The following is an 18,260-nucleotide window of genomic DNA, read 5'->3' on the forward strand; positions in this document are numbered from 1 at the left end:
CATTTACCTGGCTTTGAATAATTAGTTTGGAGTACTCTGAACTTGGTCTCATCTAAATCTTCTGAAGGACTGGTGGAATTGAGGTACCCTGGACTTAACCTTGTTCTCATTTTGAGGGAAGATTTGATTCTCTAGAAATGGTGTGGTGGTTTTGTTACTATGAAGGCTAAGTTGCCCTTGCAACATGCGGTACCTACTAATTAGTTTGTGTGGTAATGAGAGTTTTCTACATTTCAGTAGAAATGATGTGCCTTTGGACATATGTAACAACTCTACAGGTATTTTGTTCTTTTGATTCTTTTATTGGTTGGCAGATTAAGGATGGATAAGTTGTTATCTGAAGCTGGTAAACTGTTCCTTTAAGTGTAAACTTCTGCTTTCCAGTGGTTATTATAAAACGAAGGATCTTTTTTTCTAAATCTTTCAAATAATTAAAACTTTATTTATTGAATTTTAGTTTCTCAGCCATAGCAGCCACCTTGTTGAAGATGAGCATGTTAACAGAAATATTATGGAGATTTCAGTATTTTCCTGTAGTTAAAGCATAGCATCTTTTGCTATTGTTAAAGGAAATGTATCTGTGCTTATTAGAAAAATTATGTTTTTGCTTTTATTTTTGACCTATCAAAATATCCAGTTATATAAAGCTTTTCGGTTCTTGATACCACAGATTCCAGAATCATACACAAAAAGTGAAATGTTCATCAAATGCTAGTCTGTTACCACAGTAGAGTGATGGTAGGTGTGTAAGAAATGTAGTATTTCTTACATTTTTCTTTTTGAATTGTAGAGTATGTTAATAACAACATCATTATTGTTATTGGCAGAAATGTAAGAAATAGAGACATTTTCACATTTCAGAAAGAACTGATTAAATGTTCTCAGGATGCCCTGGTGGTAGTGTTCTTAAAAGGAGAACTTGGAAATGGGATAATATGCTAGTAATAAATCTGTTTTACTGTGTATTGAAAAATATTTAAACAAAACTGATTGGCCAGCTGAAAAACAATCTCACTAATTGGGAAACATTAGAAAATGGTCACTTTATGAACACTGATAGCCCCCAACGTGTACTGTGTATTTACATTATAGTTCAAATCCTTGAATATCCTAATGCTGTTTTTCTGTTTGTTTAAATGTCATTTACTTGAGCTAAAAGTCACAACCATATGGTCTTCTATTACCACTTGTATTATAAACAGAAAAAGTACTTCTCTGTAGGGAAAGGAATCATCAGATTGAAAGGGTTTGTTTATTATAAGCTGCTGATACACTAAATCCTTATGTCATTTAAATAGAAGAACTACCTAATAATGTCACTTATTACAACTAGGATATCTAAACAAGGGACTTGCTTTTTGCAGACTATAGTGATAAAAACCTGTGCTTCACATCCATTTCTCAGCAACGGCTCCCAGGGTAGTCAATCACGGCATACTGCTAATGCCTTGATTGCAGCTGATGCAGAGGAAATATGTTTACTTTTTTGCTAAAGTGAAGTTGACTGCGGAGATGACGTGACTTTTTCATCCTATAGCTAACAATTCTGAAGATAAATTTGACTTAGTGTTTACAGTTCTGAGGTGTTTTTCTTCTGATGTTAACACTAAAGAATCATCTTTGAGGCTCCCACTACTTAAGCATTTTCTGATGTGTTCCCTGAACATTTTCAGAATAATTTGGTCTTAGTTTAACAAAAATATGTAGTTTATAAAATATTACTTTGTAGAAATGTATTTTATCGTAATATATGTTTGAGTATGTATATGTATTTATGAAATCAACATTTCTACTGAAAGGGTAGTAACTCTTCCTGAAACTAACATGTTTTGCTCACCTGAAAATATTTTAACCACTCAAAGTTGGAAAGTCAGTGCCATGGGTGGGATTCTGGGGAGGCATTTATGCAATTCAGTAAAATGCCATATTACGTATAGTTTTATCTGCAAGTTATATGAGACCTCTATACCTTTAGGTTGCTTAAAAGTAGGTGGTGCAGTAGTTAAGAATCCGCCTGCCAGTGCAGGGGACGTGGGTTCGAGTCCTGGTCTGGGAAGATCCCACATGCTGCGGAGCAACTAAGCCTGTGCGCCACAACTACTGAGCCTGTGTTCTAGAGCCCGCGAGCCACAGCTACTGAGCCCACATGCCACAACTATTGAAGCCCGTGCACCTAGAGCCCATGCTCCACAACAAGAGAAGCCACAATGAAGAGTAGACCCTGCTCGCTGCAACTAGAGAAAGCCCGCACGCAGCAACAAATACCCAACGCAGCCAACATAAATAAATAAACTTATTAAAAAAGTAATTGGGAAAAATTCCTAAGACTGAAATTGTAATGCTGCTGTTCAGTGTAAGCATCTGAGGCAGACTCCCACTCTGATGGTCGTAAAGAGAATGTGTTCCCAGTGTCATGTGGCTTCCTAACCTGATACAGTGGTCTGCTGGACTAAGTGGAATATGTTCAAATGTCTTCTGAAATAAGCAACTAAATGAAGTTCTTCTGTTACCACTTTGGGCAATCAAAATTGTACAGATTTCTGTGACCCACTTAATCTTAGTCTATAAACGCATTCTCATTCTAGTAAACTATTTTCTACCTTAAATAAGAAAGGAAAAGAGAAATTACAGATTTAAAAGCAAGTATGCATATTATAAAACAGTTGTATAGTAAAATAGCCGAAAAATATTGACATTACAAGCCATTATACTGCTAACCTAGATATGCGAGAGTGCTTCCTCCTGGGTTGGAATTTTCATAACTACTTTAAGAAAATTTAGGAATCGTTTAGTTTGGCATAGCTAGTGCTTGCCTGTCTACTACACAGACATACAGAGCCAACAGGGAAGGGAGATAAAGCACCTAAAACTATAGGGTGAGTAATTTAAAATTCTAAGATGCAACTTAAGATTCTGATCTACTTCCTGTACATTGTGTGTATGAATCTCTAAATCAGGAAGAATTAGAAAAACCTCCTGTCATCTGAAGAGACTTGAAATTTGACCTGACTTCCCTATGTAAAGAAAGTCAGAGTAGGTCTGGGGACATAGACTGATAACGCACTTCTGACCGTAACTGCAAGTGCACCTAACCCCAAACCAATCCCAGCATCAGGCATCTTCCTTAATGAGGCTGTGTCCCAGGAGCAGCGGAAACCGCTGGACTTGGGGGGAGGGAGAGAAAACTTAAAAAGCCTTCAGGAGGTTATAGGGTGGGCAAATTTGCCAGACAATAACTTCACAACTTTCCTATTATTTATTCATGCATTCATTAATCCCATTAATTCCAGATATTACTGAATACTTACCTGAGGGCCACCACCGTGCTAAAGTAGATCAAGTCCCTGCCTGCAGGCTGTCCAATAGAACTTTCTGCAAAAATGGAATAGTCTATATCTGCCCTGTCCAGTGTGGTAGCCACTAGGTTCATGTGGCTATTGAGCACAGGAAGCGTGGCTAGTGTGTCTGAGGAACTGAATTTTTAGTTTTATATAATTTGTAAGATTGAATAGTCATGTTACTAGTGGCGACCATGTTGGACAGTACAGCTTCAGGAGTTTGTAGTCCAGTTGGGGGACTGGACAAGGAATTACAAAATGCTGTAATAGAGGATACTTATCTAGACTGGGGTGAATAGGATTACTACAGAATGGGGAGGTAAAACCTGAGTTGAAGTTCTCAAGGCTAAGTGGGAGCTAGCCAAAGCAGCATATTCAGAAGATCTAAAAGTGAGGGTGCAGCACTGTGCTTTGGGTAGCTGCCAAAAGTAAGTTCCTATGTCTGGGACATATAGTGGGGAGGGGTGGGTAGTGAACAGAGATAAAAATGAAAAGGTGATTAGGGCTCAGTTCCTTGTAAGTCTCAAGCAGGGGAGTAACTCTGTGTGTGTGTGTGTGTGTGTGTGTGTGTGTGTGTGTCCACATCACGCGTTGTGGGATCTTAGTTCCCTGACCAGGGATCAAACCTGTGCCCCCTGCAGTGGAAATGTGGAGTCCTAACCACTGGACCCCCAGGGAATTCCTGGGAGTAACATTATCATACTTAGCTTTTAAAAGATCACCCTGATATTTAGTATAGAATAGTAGAGGATGGTTGGAGTAGGAGAGGCCAGAGGCAGGGAGACCAGTTAATAAATAGGCTGTAAGACATAATTGAGATAATAACATGAAGAATGGAAAGCAGTACAAAGTTTGGAGAAAGATTAAGGGAATATCTAGACAGGATTGGATGTTGGAAGAAATGGAATTGAAAGTCTTAAAACTGACCCAAGTTTCTGGCTCTAGCAATAGGGGTAGGTGGTGCATTAAAATAAGGGGTCTGGACTTCCCTGATGGAGCAGTGGTTAAGAGCCCGCCTGCCAGTGCAGGCGACACAGGTTTGACCCTTGGTCTGGGAAGATCCCTTGTGCTGCAGAACAACTGAGCCCGTGTGCCACAACTACTGAGCCTGAGCTCTAGAGCCTGCGAGCCACAACTACTGAGCCCACGTGCCGCAACTACTGAAGCCCACGTGCTCTAGGGCCCGTGTGCCACAACTACTGAGCCTGTGTGCTGCAACTACTGAAGCCCGCATGCTTAGAGCCCATGCTCCGCAACAAGAGAAGTCACCACAATGAGAGAAGCCTGCGCACCGCAACAAAGAGTAGCCCCCACTCGCCACAACTAGAGAAAGCCCACGCACAGCAATGAAGACCCAACGTAGCCAAAAATAAATAAAATTTTAAAAATATATATAAGGGGTTCTGAGGGAGATGTTAATTTGGGAAATGGAGAGAAGATATACTCAGTTTTGGAGTAGTCTAGAAGCCTGTATAAGTCTATGATAGATTGTACTTTAAATGAATACAATGGCAATGAAATTATAGGAAGTGGGAAGAAAACACATTCTTTCCCAGAATGATGTTTGGGTGCTATACTATTCCCTCCTTGATGGCCACAGTATATTTTCATGATCTCTTAGTCAAAACAGTGTTCTGATGCTCTCAGCCCCCTGAGATCAACCTCACTTTTTAAAGGTCTTCAGCTATTCTCTTCGTATCTTACATCATCACAAAAAATGTCATCTGTCATCTACCTGCCTAATCTGCAACTTTGTATTCACAAAGCTAGACATCATTCTAAATAACTTCCAGCGTATGGGACATTAGAGTTCTGGTTTTGATAAATAAAATGCAAGTAGGAGAAGTGTCTATCAAAGAAAATCATGCAATACAATGCTTTTTTTTTTTTTAAGATACTAGTAATATCAGGTACAAAAAGATCCACATATTTTATTTTAATCCTTCATTTTTTGGAGTATGGACTCTTCTACTACTGATCTTTTATTTCTAGTACCATTTCAGGTATAAATCAGTTTTTTAGCCAATCTCTATATGATGCAGTTATGCACTGGTCCATAAGAAATTGAAAAGCGCTACAGAGATTCATCTATAGGAATAAATCCAAATAGGGATGAGTTTTGACTGGGAAGAATTATTTGAAGTCTCAGGAATCAAAAATTTGGTGGAAACCTATTAGCACATATTCTGTATAGTAGGCATCTGATTTACTATTTTAGACTTTTTCTGAGAACATGAGAAAACTCATTATTTACATATTTACTGCCATTTTCTACTACTCTTTCAGATACCTGTGTTTCATTAAGTTAGGCTCATCTTTTGGAATATGAGAACCAGGGTGTACATCAGGCTATATTAAAATGAGAGTACAGACAGTCTTGAAATGAGAATATAAGGAACTTCTCTTAAATACTAATCCAAAAACAGCAGGTAACCTTGTTACAAATAGAACAAAAAAGAAGTCAGAGACCAAGTAATTCGTTGTCCTAGGAAAAAAAAATCTGTAGGATTGAGATGTTAGTATTAGATCGCTGGGATGGAAAGGCCTATTTACTCGCTTCAATCCCAACACTTTTTCCCCTTCCTCTGCCTTCTGACAAGTTGGTAGACGGTCCTGAAGAAGTAAATGCTCCATAAGGAAGTGCTTAGGCATTTGATATTTAATAAACATTGCTTGAAAAAGATGCCTGTTAAAAGAATAAAAATGCTAGTCTTTGCTACATTTGGATGATTTGGTCTTAAAAACTGAATTTCATTAAATCACTTGGCATAATTAATATGGCATCTATTCACAATTAATGTACATTTTTAATTATACTGGATTTAATTCAAAGTCTTGGCTAGTACCAGAACTATATAATTGAATACAATGTAAAAGAAAAAGACCAAAAACATAACTGAAGTGAAATTGCAAAGCACAGTTCACTTTGCAGAGAACTGGATAGACTGCATAAGAAACCAGGAACAAAGAAAGCCCGGCAGGCATCATTCATCCAGCAGCTGGAGCAACTGTTAATAACAATAGTGAGTGCTTACTGGGTGCCAGGAGCCTTATGTGTTATTTGGTTTTCAGAATGTTTCTGTAAGGCATTCATTAATCCCAGTTTTTTAGATGAGGTTTAAATAACCTCTCCAAGGTGTTTAGTAAGTGACAGAGCTACAATTTGAACTCAGAACTATGACTCTGTGGACTGTAACTTTAACCACCATACTAACAACCCATCAGAAATTCCTGTTCAGGCTGGATGGAGGTATTGAGTACTTAAGGAGAAGATGAAGGAGCTTAGCTTGCTTGCAATAGCTATGAGAATGAGCAAGTCAAGTCTTAGCCTAAGCTCTAAACCCACGCAGCAGGGAGATGCTCAGTAATAAAAGAGAGCCTTTAGTTAAAAGCATCCCTCATCACACACACCCTCACCACAACGCTGTAGGTGTAGCTTACTAGAACTCTGGTGTAAATTCCTCTTTAATGATAATTGGCTATGAACCTAAAGTGGCACCATTTTTAAGTAGGGAAAGGCAATAACAGTCCCCGGGGATGATGTGGGATAGGTTAGTAATAAGTCAGAATTTAAATGGGAAGAAAAAGAAGCAAGACTGCATAGAGATAGTATCTACTGAAATAATCAGTGTGTTAACTGTTCCTTGCCTGGTCCTTATAAATGTTAATCCCTTTGTCATGCATCTAGCCTTTGGGAGCACCTCCCTTATGACTCCAGATATTCTACTCCGGGAGACAAATGTAGGCAAAAAGTTCTGGCAAGAAGAATGTCAGTAAAAATAGAGTATTAGTGAGACTGTTGCTTGAGTTTTGCTTTCAAAGGTACCCATAACTGACACTTGAGACAGCCCCATTTTACAAAATTAAAGATTAATAATGTTTTCTCAGCTTTGTGTTCTTAAAAACCTTTCTACATGATTTTCTCTCAGGGGATTTAATGCTTCACTTTTTGACATATACATCTTTATCTATAGTTTTGTTGGTGTATATAGGAAGATAAACTCCAACAATTATTTACTGCCATTGCAGGAGTCATACAAATACTGGGCTTTATGAAGTTCTTTTAGGACTATATAATTAATAAATGATCTCATTTTGCAAGTATTCTCTCCAGTAGTTTGTGTGCATAGCATCTTACCATGACTATGTTTTGGTTATATAAGCCATGATTAAGCAGAATATGCATTAACCACATAATGGTATACTAATATGACTCGATTCTGCTTACCTGAAAGACAATAACATAAATAACAATTATTTGGGTATTGTTAAACTAAAATGACATGTCATGAGTGTACATTCATCATATGGACTTTTTTCCTGGGCAGGGAAATTATGCATTTTATATTTTACATTCATCATTCTGTGAGACACAAGACAAAATCTTTAAAATACATGAGGAAAATGAAATACTTTACAGTGTTGTTGATATACCACTTCCATTTGCTTTTGCCAAAAAAAAAAAAAAAAACCCACAAAAAACAAAACAAAAAAGCCCAAGTCTTTATCTGATTGCTTTCCTAAGGTGTGTATGCCTCTCCTTTTCCTATATATTTCAGGAAAAGGAAAAAATAATCATGTCAGAAAAGGATTCCAAAAACTTTGCCCTCTCCTATTACCTTTATGATTTTTGTTTGTTTCTTTAATAATTATTATTTCCTTTACATTCAGTCATTTTAGAAGAACCATTAAGGAGGCATGAGCAATAATAGGGCCAGTGCATACCCTGCCTTTGCTGATTATACATTTTAAAATATCTGGCAAACAAATAGTTAAAAATCAGTCTGTTATTAGGATTTTCTGTTTTTTGAAACTTTTGAAAGGTCAAACATACAAATATCTTACTCTTCAGTCAGAACTTTTTCTTAATTAGATAATCTTTGCTTAATCAAGTAATAAGTGAGTTTGATTACAGTTTAGTAAATGTGTTATTTGATATTGTGGACTCTTTCATCAGATTTCACTTGAATGAAGAAAGGTAACACCTGTGGGTTGGTTCCCAAAAGCTGCTTTTGTTAAATGGACACCCGCAGGCCATGAGGCAATTAGGTTTGTTTCTTGTACTATAAAGGAGGCACTTAACTAGGCTTCAGCAAGTATGGCTGAGAACTAGAGGCTTGATTCTTTTGTCCTGCCCTGAGATTAGGTTTTATCATAGCTCAGGAAGTAAACCTCTGACGTAGAAAGGAAAAACCAAGAATGATTTAAGGGTTCTTTTAATGCTTTAAAAGTTATTCCTAAAGCTAGTTATATCTGAGACCCTGGGAAAATTCAGATTTGAGCAAAAGTAAACATTTCTAGGTGGCATTCATTGTAAACATATATTCATACATTCTTATTCAGTCTCATGCATTCATTCAAGTTGGCATGGCGTATTTCCAAAAATACAAAGATGAAAAGTAATTAACTCTTTTTAAAAGTTTTGGTTATGAGAAGTAATGAACAAAGACATGGAATTAGGACTTCCATTTTGGGGCATTTGCAAAGCATTTATTATAATTTTTTTAAGTGTTTATTTGAGTTCTTTTCTACTTTAATTGGAAAGTTATAACAGCTTTTTAAAAATACATTTTAAAAATATATTTTAATCTATTTTATTATAATATTGCTATAGAATTGTTTTATCTGGTTTGAATTTTGAATTTAGTGATAACCAGTAGGTTAATCCAACAGACAATAACTGTGTTTTGAGTTAGAAAGGAAATTTTTGTTTTGTTCCTTGCTTTACTCCACTCCACTCACCTGACCAGAAAGGTCAGGTTTTAAGTTTTGGACCCATACCAAAAATGTGTTGTACTTTATATTTATTTAAATAAATGAGTTCTTAGCTAGACTAATATTTTAGTTATCCAGAGGTCTGGTGACAGCACTGTAATTGCAGTCATTTACTTGTACTGTACAAAGAAGCAGAGCCTGCTATACGGATTGGAAGTTAGGTCACTCTCTTACCACATTACCACAGACAGAAAAAAAAATTTTTTTTTAATTCAATAAAGCTCTTCCTAACCTGCATTGTGATGGACAATGTTCCATTTTTAAAAAGTACAAGTATTACTGAAAGGGCTAGTCATATTAAGACACACATGTATGTGTATGTGCATATATATATTTTAAAATTAATACATACTGGTCACAAAGATGTAAATTTTGAAATACATAAAACAAAATTTTGTGGTTTTTTAAAAAAGTAATTATACCTAAGTAAGCCCTGTAACTTATTTTTTTCACTGACTGTATTTATGTCAGTCTATTAGCTGTCTACTATTCTGTAAATAAACTGTTTAACATCTGCCTACTGACGAATATTTATACTATCGCCAATTTTGAGATACAAGCAATACCATACTGAACTTATCTGCTTATACATAATTGCATGCTGAGTTTGGCGAATCTTTTCTAGAGATTTTGATAGGGAAAGGGTAAAATGAGGACACACAGGGCATGCCACTGAAGGGGATGCAAGGCAGAGATGCCAAAGGCACACTTTACTTACATCAAGAACTTTAGTTCTCACCAAAAGGATTTTCTTCATATTGTTATGAGGTATGCTAAAAAATAAGACTTTAAATATTAGATACTTTGAACATCTGGCTATTATGGAGTAACTGCGGCTGAACTTGCCCTCCTGCCATAAAGAACTAGAAAACTGGACAAACTATGTGAAACAGTTTTCAGACAATGCGCAGCAGGCAGTACAAGACGGATTCCTGAGAGCAGGGAAACAAACAAGGCAAGCCTTATACTTTCCCTAACTTCTGCCTTAAAGCAGTTTTCAGAAGGTGCGAGGAGGAAAATTCAAACAAAGGACAGTGGTCTTGCTGAGTTGAAGAGACAGAGATTAGGGTATAGGGAAGTTTAAGTGGTTGGAATTTATGCATCAAACCACCAGGGAAAAAAGAGCTACAGAATGATCTCCAGCAATCTGTGTAGAGTATTCTCTTGGTTTTGGGGCTGAACACTAAACTGTGCCTGCTTATGGTGAAATTTAGAGACTGAGCACCAAACAGCTATTGGCAGCAGCCAAGCAATTCCCAGAGCTCACACAGGGCTGAGTCATTTGAGTTCTGACCAGCCACAGTGGACAGATCTCATTAAATATCTAGAGCATTCCGTAGAGACCCTGGAATATCATGCCTCAGGAGTGGGCTAGACTAGCCCTTACAGTGTGAGAGAGACCCAGCGCTTAAAAACAAGGCTTGACAGGAATAAGCTGTTCCACAGCTAACTTACAAAAACCAAACAGACCTCTTCAACATTCAATGCTCTCTAAAAAGAGAACAAAATCCACTCGACAAATGAATGTTCAGCTCAAAAACAAATTATTAGATATGTGAAGAAGTAGGAAAATGTAACCCACAACTAGAAGAAAAACAGATCCAGAAATGAGACATAATGGAATTAACAGTCATGTGCTCTAAAACACCAATTATAAATATTTTCAGGCATCTAGAGGATGAACATAATGAGGGAGAAATGGTAAATATAAAAAAGAACCAAGTGAAATTTCTAGAGCCTAAAAATATATCGTCTTTACAGCAGATTAAAAATTGCAAAAGAAAAGATCCCAGACTGGGAAGAAGTATTTGCAATACCTGTCAAAGGACCTGTACTCAAGATACATAAAGGGCTCTTAAAATGAATAATAATAATCCATTTTAAAAATGGGCAAAATATTTAAATAGACATTTCACAAAATATACACTAATAGGTACAAGAAAAAATACTTATCAGAGAAATGCAAATGAAAACCACAATGTGACACCAATAGCCTACTAGAATGGCAAAAATTTTTTTAATTGAAAATACCAAGGTTGTGAAGCAACAGAAACATTCATACATTGCTGTTGGGAGTGTAAAATGGTATAATTACTTTGGAAAAGTTTAAGATTAAGCGTACACTTATGACCCAGAAATTCTACCCCTACATATTTACTGAAAAGAAACAGACTTATACATGAACGTTCATAGTGCTTTATTAACAGCCCAAAATTGCAGACAACACAAATATCCATCAACAGGTTCATGGAAAGAAATTGTGATTTACAATGGGATATACTCAGCAGTAAAAAGCAATGAATGACTCATACATACAACATGTATTAATCGTTTAAAAACTGCTGAACAAAAGCCTGACACAAAATACTATGTACTGTGCAATCTCACTTATATGAACTTTAGTAAAACTAGTCTCTAGTAAACAGGAAACAGATCACTAGTTGCCTGGGACGAGGTGTAAGGGTGGGAGGTGGACTGGAAAAGGAGGGAACTTTTGGGCATAGTAGTAATGTTCTACATCTTGATTGTGGTTGGTGGTTACACAGGAATGCACATTTTTCAAAACTAGTGTCGAAACAAAATGAGCACATTTTACTGTAAAGTATACCTCTAAAGTTGATTTTAAAGTGTACACCCTTACCCCATATCAAAAATAAGTATGTTTCAAAAGTGGAGTAACTGCAAACATAATGAATTTTTTACTGGGAAAATAAGTGACAGAGAGGTAGATCAGCAAAGGTGACTGCTTTGATTTTAAGACTCACACTCAGAGGTTTTCCCATTTATAGAGAAGCTCTTATCAAAGGTACCATCAGTGATGAGGTTGTTTCCTTGTGTCTGTACTTTATATCAAACATTGAAGTCTTAAGATGTAAAGGTTATTCCTTTGCTATGAATGGATGCATGGGTATTAGCATATATGGGCTTCAGGTAAGTAAGAGGTAGCATGTTCCATATTTGAACCTACTTCTGTTAAATGTCAGTAACTGTACTTCACAGGTTGTTTTAAGGATCAAATGTGTGTTTGTTTAAATTAAAATGACCAGAAAAGTATGTATAAACACTAGTTTGTGTTACTATTCCTCCCTTTTGTTCCACCCCTTGCAGTCAAGGACTAGGTGTGAACAGCCTGGGTCACACTCCTCCAAAGGTTTCTGGTGGTATGTTCTGGGTCTCTCTTAGCAGATTCCTTTCTGTTCTTGTTAACTTTACTATACCAGAGATAATACTTCATCACTGTATTTATCTAAATTTGGAAGAAACTTAGGTCATAACTGCCACAAAAGTGATTGTGCTTTACAAGAATTTCTACTTAACTAATACTAATCACCAACAAATATTTGAGTTCCAACATTGGTTTAGGTGTTGTAAAGATTTAAGATCATGACATGATTATTGTCTGTTGGCTTTTTCAGTCATAAAATAGTAGACATACACAAAAGCCAAGCATGTAAGAGGATGTTATGTTCCAGAGCCCCATGTAGGGCAGACTTTAAGTGTTTTAAACAATCTAGAGTATTTGGTATGTGCAGGCAACATAGGGAAAAGCTTCATGGAGAAAGGAAATGTATATTGGATCAATCGGACAGGCAAAAGAAGATCTTGCTGGATTGTTAGTATCTTTATTCGTTTTTTGATTTTTGTTCTCCTTTGCTTTTATTGGTGTCCCTAACTTTATAATTGTATTTTAACTATTCGTATATGTTACCTATTTTTAGAACTCAGGAACAAACACATATTAAGGAAAAACTATGGAAATTTAGACACCCAAGATGTTCACATTGTAGTTTCTCCCAAGGCAGTACTTCAGAATATATTTAATGACTTATTTTACCTTTTCCAAATACACTATTTTGTTCTTTTCATCTGTAACCTGAGATGTACTCATTTTTCTATTTGAGCAGCCTTATGCTTCACTACATATAAGTCTACTTATTATATAGGTAGGAATGAACCTTGCTATTAGCCCTAGAACCTACAACTAGTTCCACTAGTAGAAGTTAATGATCTTACAATATCTGATATTCTTTCAAAAAACTTTATCCTTACTCTACAAATAGATTTAACATTTAAGTGTATCTAAATGAAAATAAGTAACTTGATTCATTTTTGGCTAATATTTCTACATGATATAAGACATTCCAAAATTATATATTTCAAAATTATATAATCTCTAAATAAAGTGTAATTCAAATTTTACATGCTTGTATAAATTTATTTTTCCAAAAGGTAACTCAGGGGTGATGGGGGGGAGAATAAATAGGCAGATCACAGAGGATTTGGGGGGCAGTGAAAATACTGTGTATGGTACTGTGATGTGGATACATGTCATACATTTGTCCAAATTCATAGAATGTACAACACCAAGAGTGAACCCTAAGGTAAACCATGGGACTTCGGGTGATGATGATGTCAGTGTAACAGACATGCCACTCTAGTGGGGATGTAATGGGGAGGCTGTGCATGAGTGGGGGCAGGAGGTATATGGGAGATCTCTGTGCCTTCCTCTCAGCTGTGCTGTGAACCTAAAACTGCTCTAAAAGTCGTTTTTAAAAATTTTGTGACATTTTAAAAAACTGGCCATTTCTTATTAAACCTAATATGAATATTTTTCTTCACATAAGGTTTCCAAGTAATAATCAGTCAAAAGAATAGTGAAAATTAATTCCTTTCCATAGATCATTTTGGTCTGGTCAATAATTCAACTTTCTTGGGTAACGAAACCTATAAAAAAGAAACTTTAAAATGCAATTTTGAAGATTGTTACTGAAGAGTAATTTTTAAAGTTTATATCGAACAGACATTAACGGGCAAATATCTCATATCACAGTGGGCATTTTTGTAAGTAATGTGTTCTGTCCTAAATATACTTAGGATTGTCACTGAGTAAAAATTTAAATTTATGCTATATCCCAGTTAATACACAGGACATATAGAAGATGGGATCTTTTCATTTAGTAGAAGGTCACCATCATTAATTTTACAACTGATGATTTTATAATAGGTCCTTCTAGTTCTTGATGGTCATTATTGAAGTATAATGCATTGAAGATATGGCCTGTACAAAGGCAGAACAAGGATCTTAATTAGAATTCTGACAAGCCCACTCCAATAAAATGATGAGATTATTTGTAATTGATGTCACAATCAATTACCATTTAGTTCATCATGAGCATTCTAATAGGTCTGGCCTTGGTATTGGCCCCAGGATGTTGCTGAGTGAGTGGCTGCCCTGCTTATGCTGTTATTGAGACAGGAGGGCACATTTTCAGTCGGCATCCTAATGACCTCTTTTGAAGTCTATTAAATTAATGACCCTGTCACACTGTTTTGATCTCTTATAACCTCAGTTTGGGGTTTGCATAACAAATTAATGTTTGGGAACCATATGGCCAAAAAGATAGGTCTTTTAAAAAGTTGAAATATTAATACTACTTATTAATATTTAGTAAAAGTTATTTTATTATGCAAGAAATAACAGCAAAAATGCAAATTATAGGGTTTGAATGTATTTTATAAAAGAGAACTTTAGGACATTTCTCCCTACCTCCAAAAGACATGATTTTTTATTTATAGTACCCAGATTTGTTTTTCTTTTTTAAAGGGGCTGCTTTCTTCTATAATTCTAGGTGCCAACAGGTCATGTGTGGTTAGAAGGTGATAATCTACAGAATTCTACAGATTCCAGGTACTATGGACCTGTTCCATATGGACTAATAAGAGGACGTATCTTCTTTAAGGTACTACTGTTTTCTGCTTAAAATGCAGGCTTTCTTCTCCGAGCTGGGAAAAAAAACAAAACCAAAAAAAAAAAAAAAGTTCCTCTCAGAAGAACTGAAATCTTTAGGCTGTCAGTGGATGTAAAACTGTTGCAATGACTACTACACTTTATGAACATGTTGGCCTTCATAGCTATAAACATTACCACTCCCCCATTATGACAGGTAATTGAGAATAATTTTTGTTTGAAAAATAAAGTTCAGATTAGTTGTAGCATAAGAAGCTTTTAATTTGACTCTCCAAAAATTTACTTTTCTCTCATACAACTTTTCCAACCATATTCATACCCAGGGCATATATTAATATGCATTTGCAGAAGAGCAATCTAGCAACTAGCTGGAATGCAGGGATATCCCAGTTAAGTATAGTGAGTAATGCACTTATCATGGTTGTAGTAAATGTAATAGTAAAGGTTATTGTTTTCACTGGCTTTTCCTTTTTGCCACAAGCAGTCAGGAGAAAAACAGACATGAGTATTTGGGGCTGTTGGATAATTTACAGGATTTTTTACACTTAAGCAGATGTTATATTCAAGTACGTAGGTTTACAGTTAACTCTGACGATAGTGAAAGAAAAAACAAACATATACACACTACACACATATTATTTTCTAGTATAATGATTGAATGTTCCAAACTTTAGAAGTTAAATACATACACATACAGGTTTACTTTCTACAGTCTTATTTTGAAGTAGAAAATTTGTTCTTGATTGAAGAATAAGGAGAAAGCATTTAATTATACGGCATAGAGAAAGGGATGAATGAAAAAAAGAAGGGAATAGGATGATGCTATAATATCACTTTACTAATTGTCTTCAATCACATTTTCATTTTACAGATTTGGCCTCTGAGTGATTTTGGATTTCTACGTGACAGCCCTAATGGCCACAGATTTTCTGATGATTAGCAAGCATTTATTCTTTTGATTTGATTATTGTCTTCTGCTAAAGTGAATTTATTGTCACTGAAAACCATGTACTTACTAATAAACTATTTGCTATTCAGTTTGAGTTATTTTTAATTGTTAAATGTAAAGAATAAGCAACACACACTCTTGCAAGCTATATTTGTTCAAAATATATGGATAAAAGTGTAATCCAAAATAAGTCATCTAAATTCTGATACGAAAATATTTTTAGGGAAAACCTGGAAAAACCTCACTTTCCAATTTTTGGTTGTATAGGTATAAGGAAAGTAATTTACTCCTCTTGAATATGCCTCATACTTTAGCTGCATTTACAAGGCAGAGTACTAACTAGTCTTATAAGTCCACACCAACAATAAACCAAGAGTTTGACCTAATAAAAAGCTGCTAAGTCACATGCTTGGCTTACTCATTTGAAATTAAGGAAGAATGTTTCAGTGATCCCATAAAGGATTCCTTAAAATTTTTTAAATGAGTTCTGACTCATAGAATATTAAATATATAGAAAAATAAAAGCTTTACTATAATCAATAATAACACATTAAAAAAGTCCACTTCATCATACCAGCAACGCAGTGGCCACGGTTTTCTGACTCCAAGGCTCTCCTTCTTTCTCCGGTTGCCATTTCACTTTATTAACTTTGAAATAACTCATGAATATCCATATCCAGCCTTCATCATGGGAGACCTAGGCTCACATGTTATTCATGAAGATTCTAACTTAATTCTAATGACCTGAGATTTGAAATAGTTGTACAAAAGGCCTATAACTTTAGCAGCTAGAAATATGTTACTTAAAAAACTTAGCAACTATAAAGGAATATGATGATACTGTGACCCATTAAAAGATGAGACACACTTATATGAAGAAAGGAAAATTCTTATATTTTGTACCAAGGAGAAAATGCACCAATAATAAACTTCTCAGATGGGAATTCACTAAATATAATTTTTAATTCAAGCCCCCTTTCTTAGCAATCTGTAAATATAAAATGTAAATACATATGAATAATGAAATGAATTTTCTATTAATCTAGGTGGACTTCGACAGTCTTATATTTTCTCTGCAAATGATAGAGCTGACAAAAAAGAATCCTTTTTTTTTTTAATCAGCTTTATACATTTGCTTGAATGGACAAAGGTGGAGTAGATTTTCCTCCATGTGTCTGAATACACTAAAGAATTCCACTTAGTGAACAATCTCAGCGATAATGAAGGAGTTCTATAACTAGTGAACACATATCACAAGAAATCAGCGTCACTTCTTCTGCTTCATCCTTGGGAACACTGTATTTTCCACCACATCGACAACTCAGAGAAAAGGAACGATCATCTGCAAAGAAAACAAAACGCTTACATGGAACTACTTCGTTAACACCTCTGAAAAACTGCAGCCATTCCACAGGAACTGCGGAAGAAAAAAGATCAGTCAATATAAAATATATTTAAATGAGAACTTGAAAAAATTTCTCGTACAGGGGCAGTGTTTCTAAAAACTATCTACTAAAAACTCTTTATCTGTGGAGGAAATGTACTGAGGGTATGAAACAATAGACCAAAGATCCTGTAGGGGAGAGCAGATGCTCAGAAGTGACCAATGAAATTTATTTGAAGTCTTCTGTTTTCTTAAGATTCATGTAAATTTTACATTCTTCTGAACAATGTGGTTGTCTAAAATATTACTGTGAAGGAAGAAGAGAAACAGCCCTACCTGTCTTATTGTTAAGGAGCATGCCTTTGCCAGGAGTATATCCTTTCAGAGGAAACTGCTGACTTGACTGTTTATCAGGTTCAGCATTTGAATCCTGTCTGTTCTGGTATCACACTATTTCAAGAATCCTGACTTAAATGTATAGACATATACCATGGTGTCCTTTCTGTGGGGGCTATGTGTGTGTACCTGTTTGTTTGGTGTTTACAAATGATTTAGGAACCAAAAGGACAATCACTGAAGTGAGATGCCCGAAGGAGGCAATATGGTGCAACGTTCTGCCTACGAATGGGGGAAATTTTATAAGTTTCATCTTCCTAGGAAGTTGAAATACTTTGTCTTTTCGCTGAAAGAATCTCTGATCCACTGGTTATTCCATTTTACTGTCACTGAGGAGTGACTGTCAAAGAAAAGTAATTACTGATCTCATTATTTTACTACTGTCATAAAAAAAATTAGAGATAAATGAACTAAATCTCTAAAGATATAATTTCTTACAATCAAATATCTTCATTCAATTCTCAAACTTCATTTTTTAACACTTAGATCTCATCATATGCCATGAAAAGAAGAGAAAAGAAAAGAAAAAAATATTCAACTGCCTTGGATTTGTTCTCTAATCAACTTTGGTCTTGGAAAAACAAGCAATTAAATAAGCCAGCTTTACATGTTTATTTTATCAGTAAGGAAAACATTAATTCACAATCCTGCTTTTCATTTTTCACCACA

At 35.5% G+C, this 18,260-nt stretch overlaps 2 protein-coding genes across 8 annotated transcripts in view; one reads left to right on the forward strand and one right to left on the reverse strand.

Moving 5' to 3' along the window:
- Positions 1 to 15,899, forward strand: part of IMMP1L (inner mitochondrial membrane peptidase subunit 1) — a 74,212-nt gene extending 58,313 nt beyond the window's left edge. For all 5 annotated transcript variants that reach the window (XM_089915011.1, XM_022583710.3, XM_089915014.1 and 2 more), the window contains 2 exons: positions 14,744 to 14,854; positions 15,734 to 15,899. In XM_089915011.1, coding sequence (XP_089771137.1) covers positions 14,744 to 14,854; positions 15,734 to 15,802 — 180 coding nt within the window. In that variant the 3' untranslated portion in view covers positions 15,803 to 15,899. The remainder of the gene's footprint in view (positions 1 to 14,743; positions 14,855 to 15,733) is intronic.
- DNAJC24 (DnaJ heat shock protein family (Hsp40) member C24) overlaps positions 7,759 to 18,260 on the reverse strand; it is a 70,343-nt gene continuing 59,841 nt past the window's right edge. For 2 of the 3 annotated variants that reach the window (XM_022583711.3, XM_022583712.3), the window contains exon 5: positions 7,759 to 17,228. In XM_022583711.3, coding sequence (XP_022439419.1) covers positions 17,023 to 17,228 — 206 coding nt within the window. In that variant the 3' untranslated portion in view covers positions 7,759 to 17,022. The remainder of the gene's footprint in view (positions 17,229 to 18,260) is intronic. The other variant, XM_022583713.3, reaches the window with a different exon arrangement.

This window comes from Delphinapterus leucas, chromosome 7 (genome assembly GCF_059928025.1).
Source record: "Delphinapterus leucas isolate spDelLeu-1000000601 "Yukka" chromosome 7, BTC_Dleu_Yukka2, whole genome shotgun sequence".
Lineage (NCBI taxonomy): Eukaryota > Metazoa > Chordata > Mammalia > Artiodactyla > Monodontidae > Delphinapterus > Delphinapterus leucas.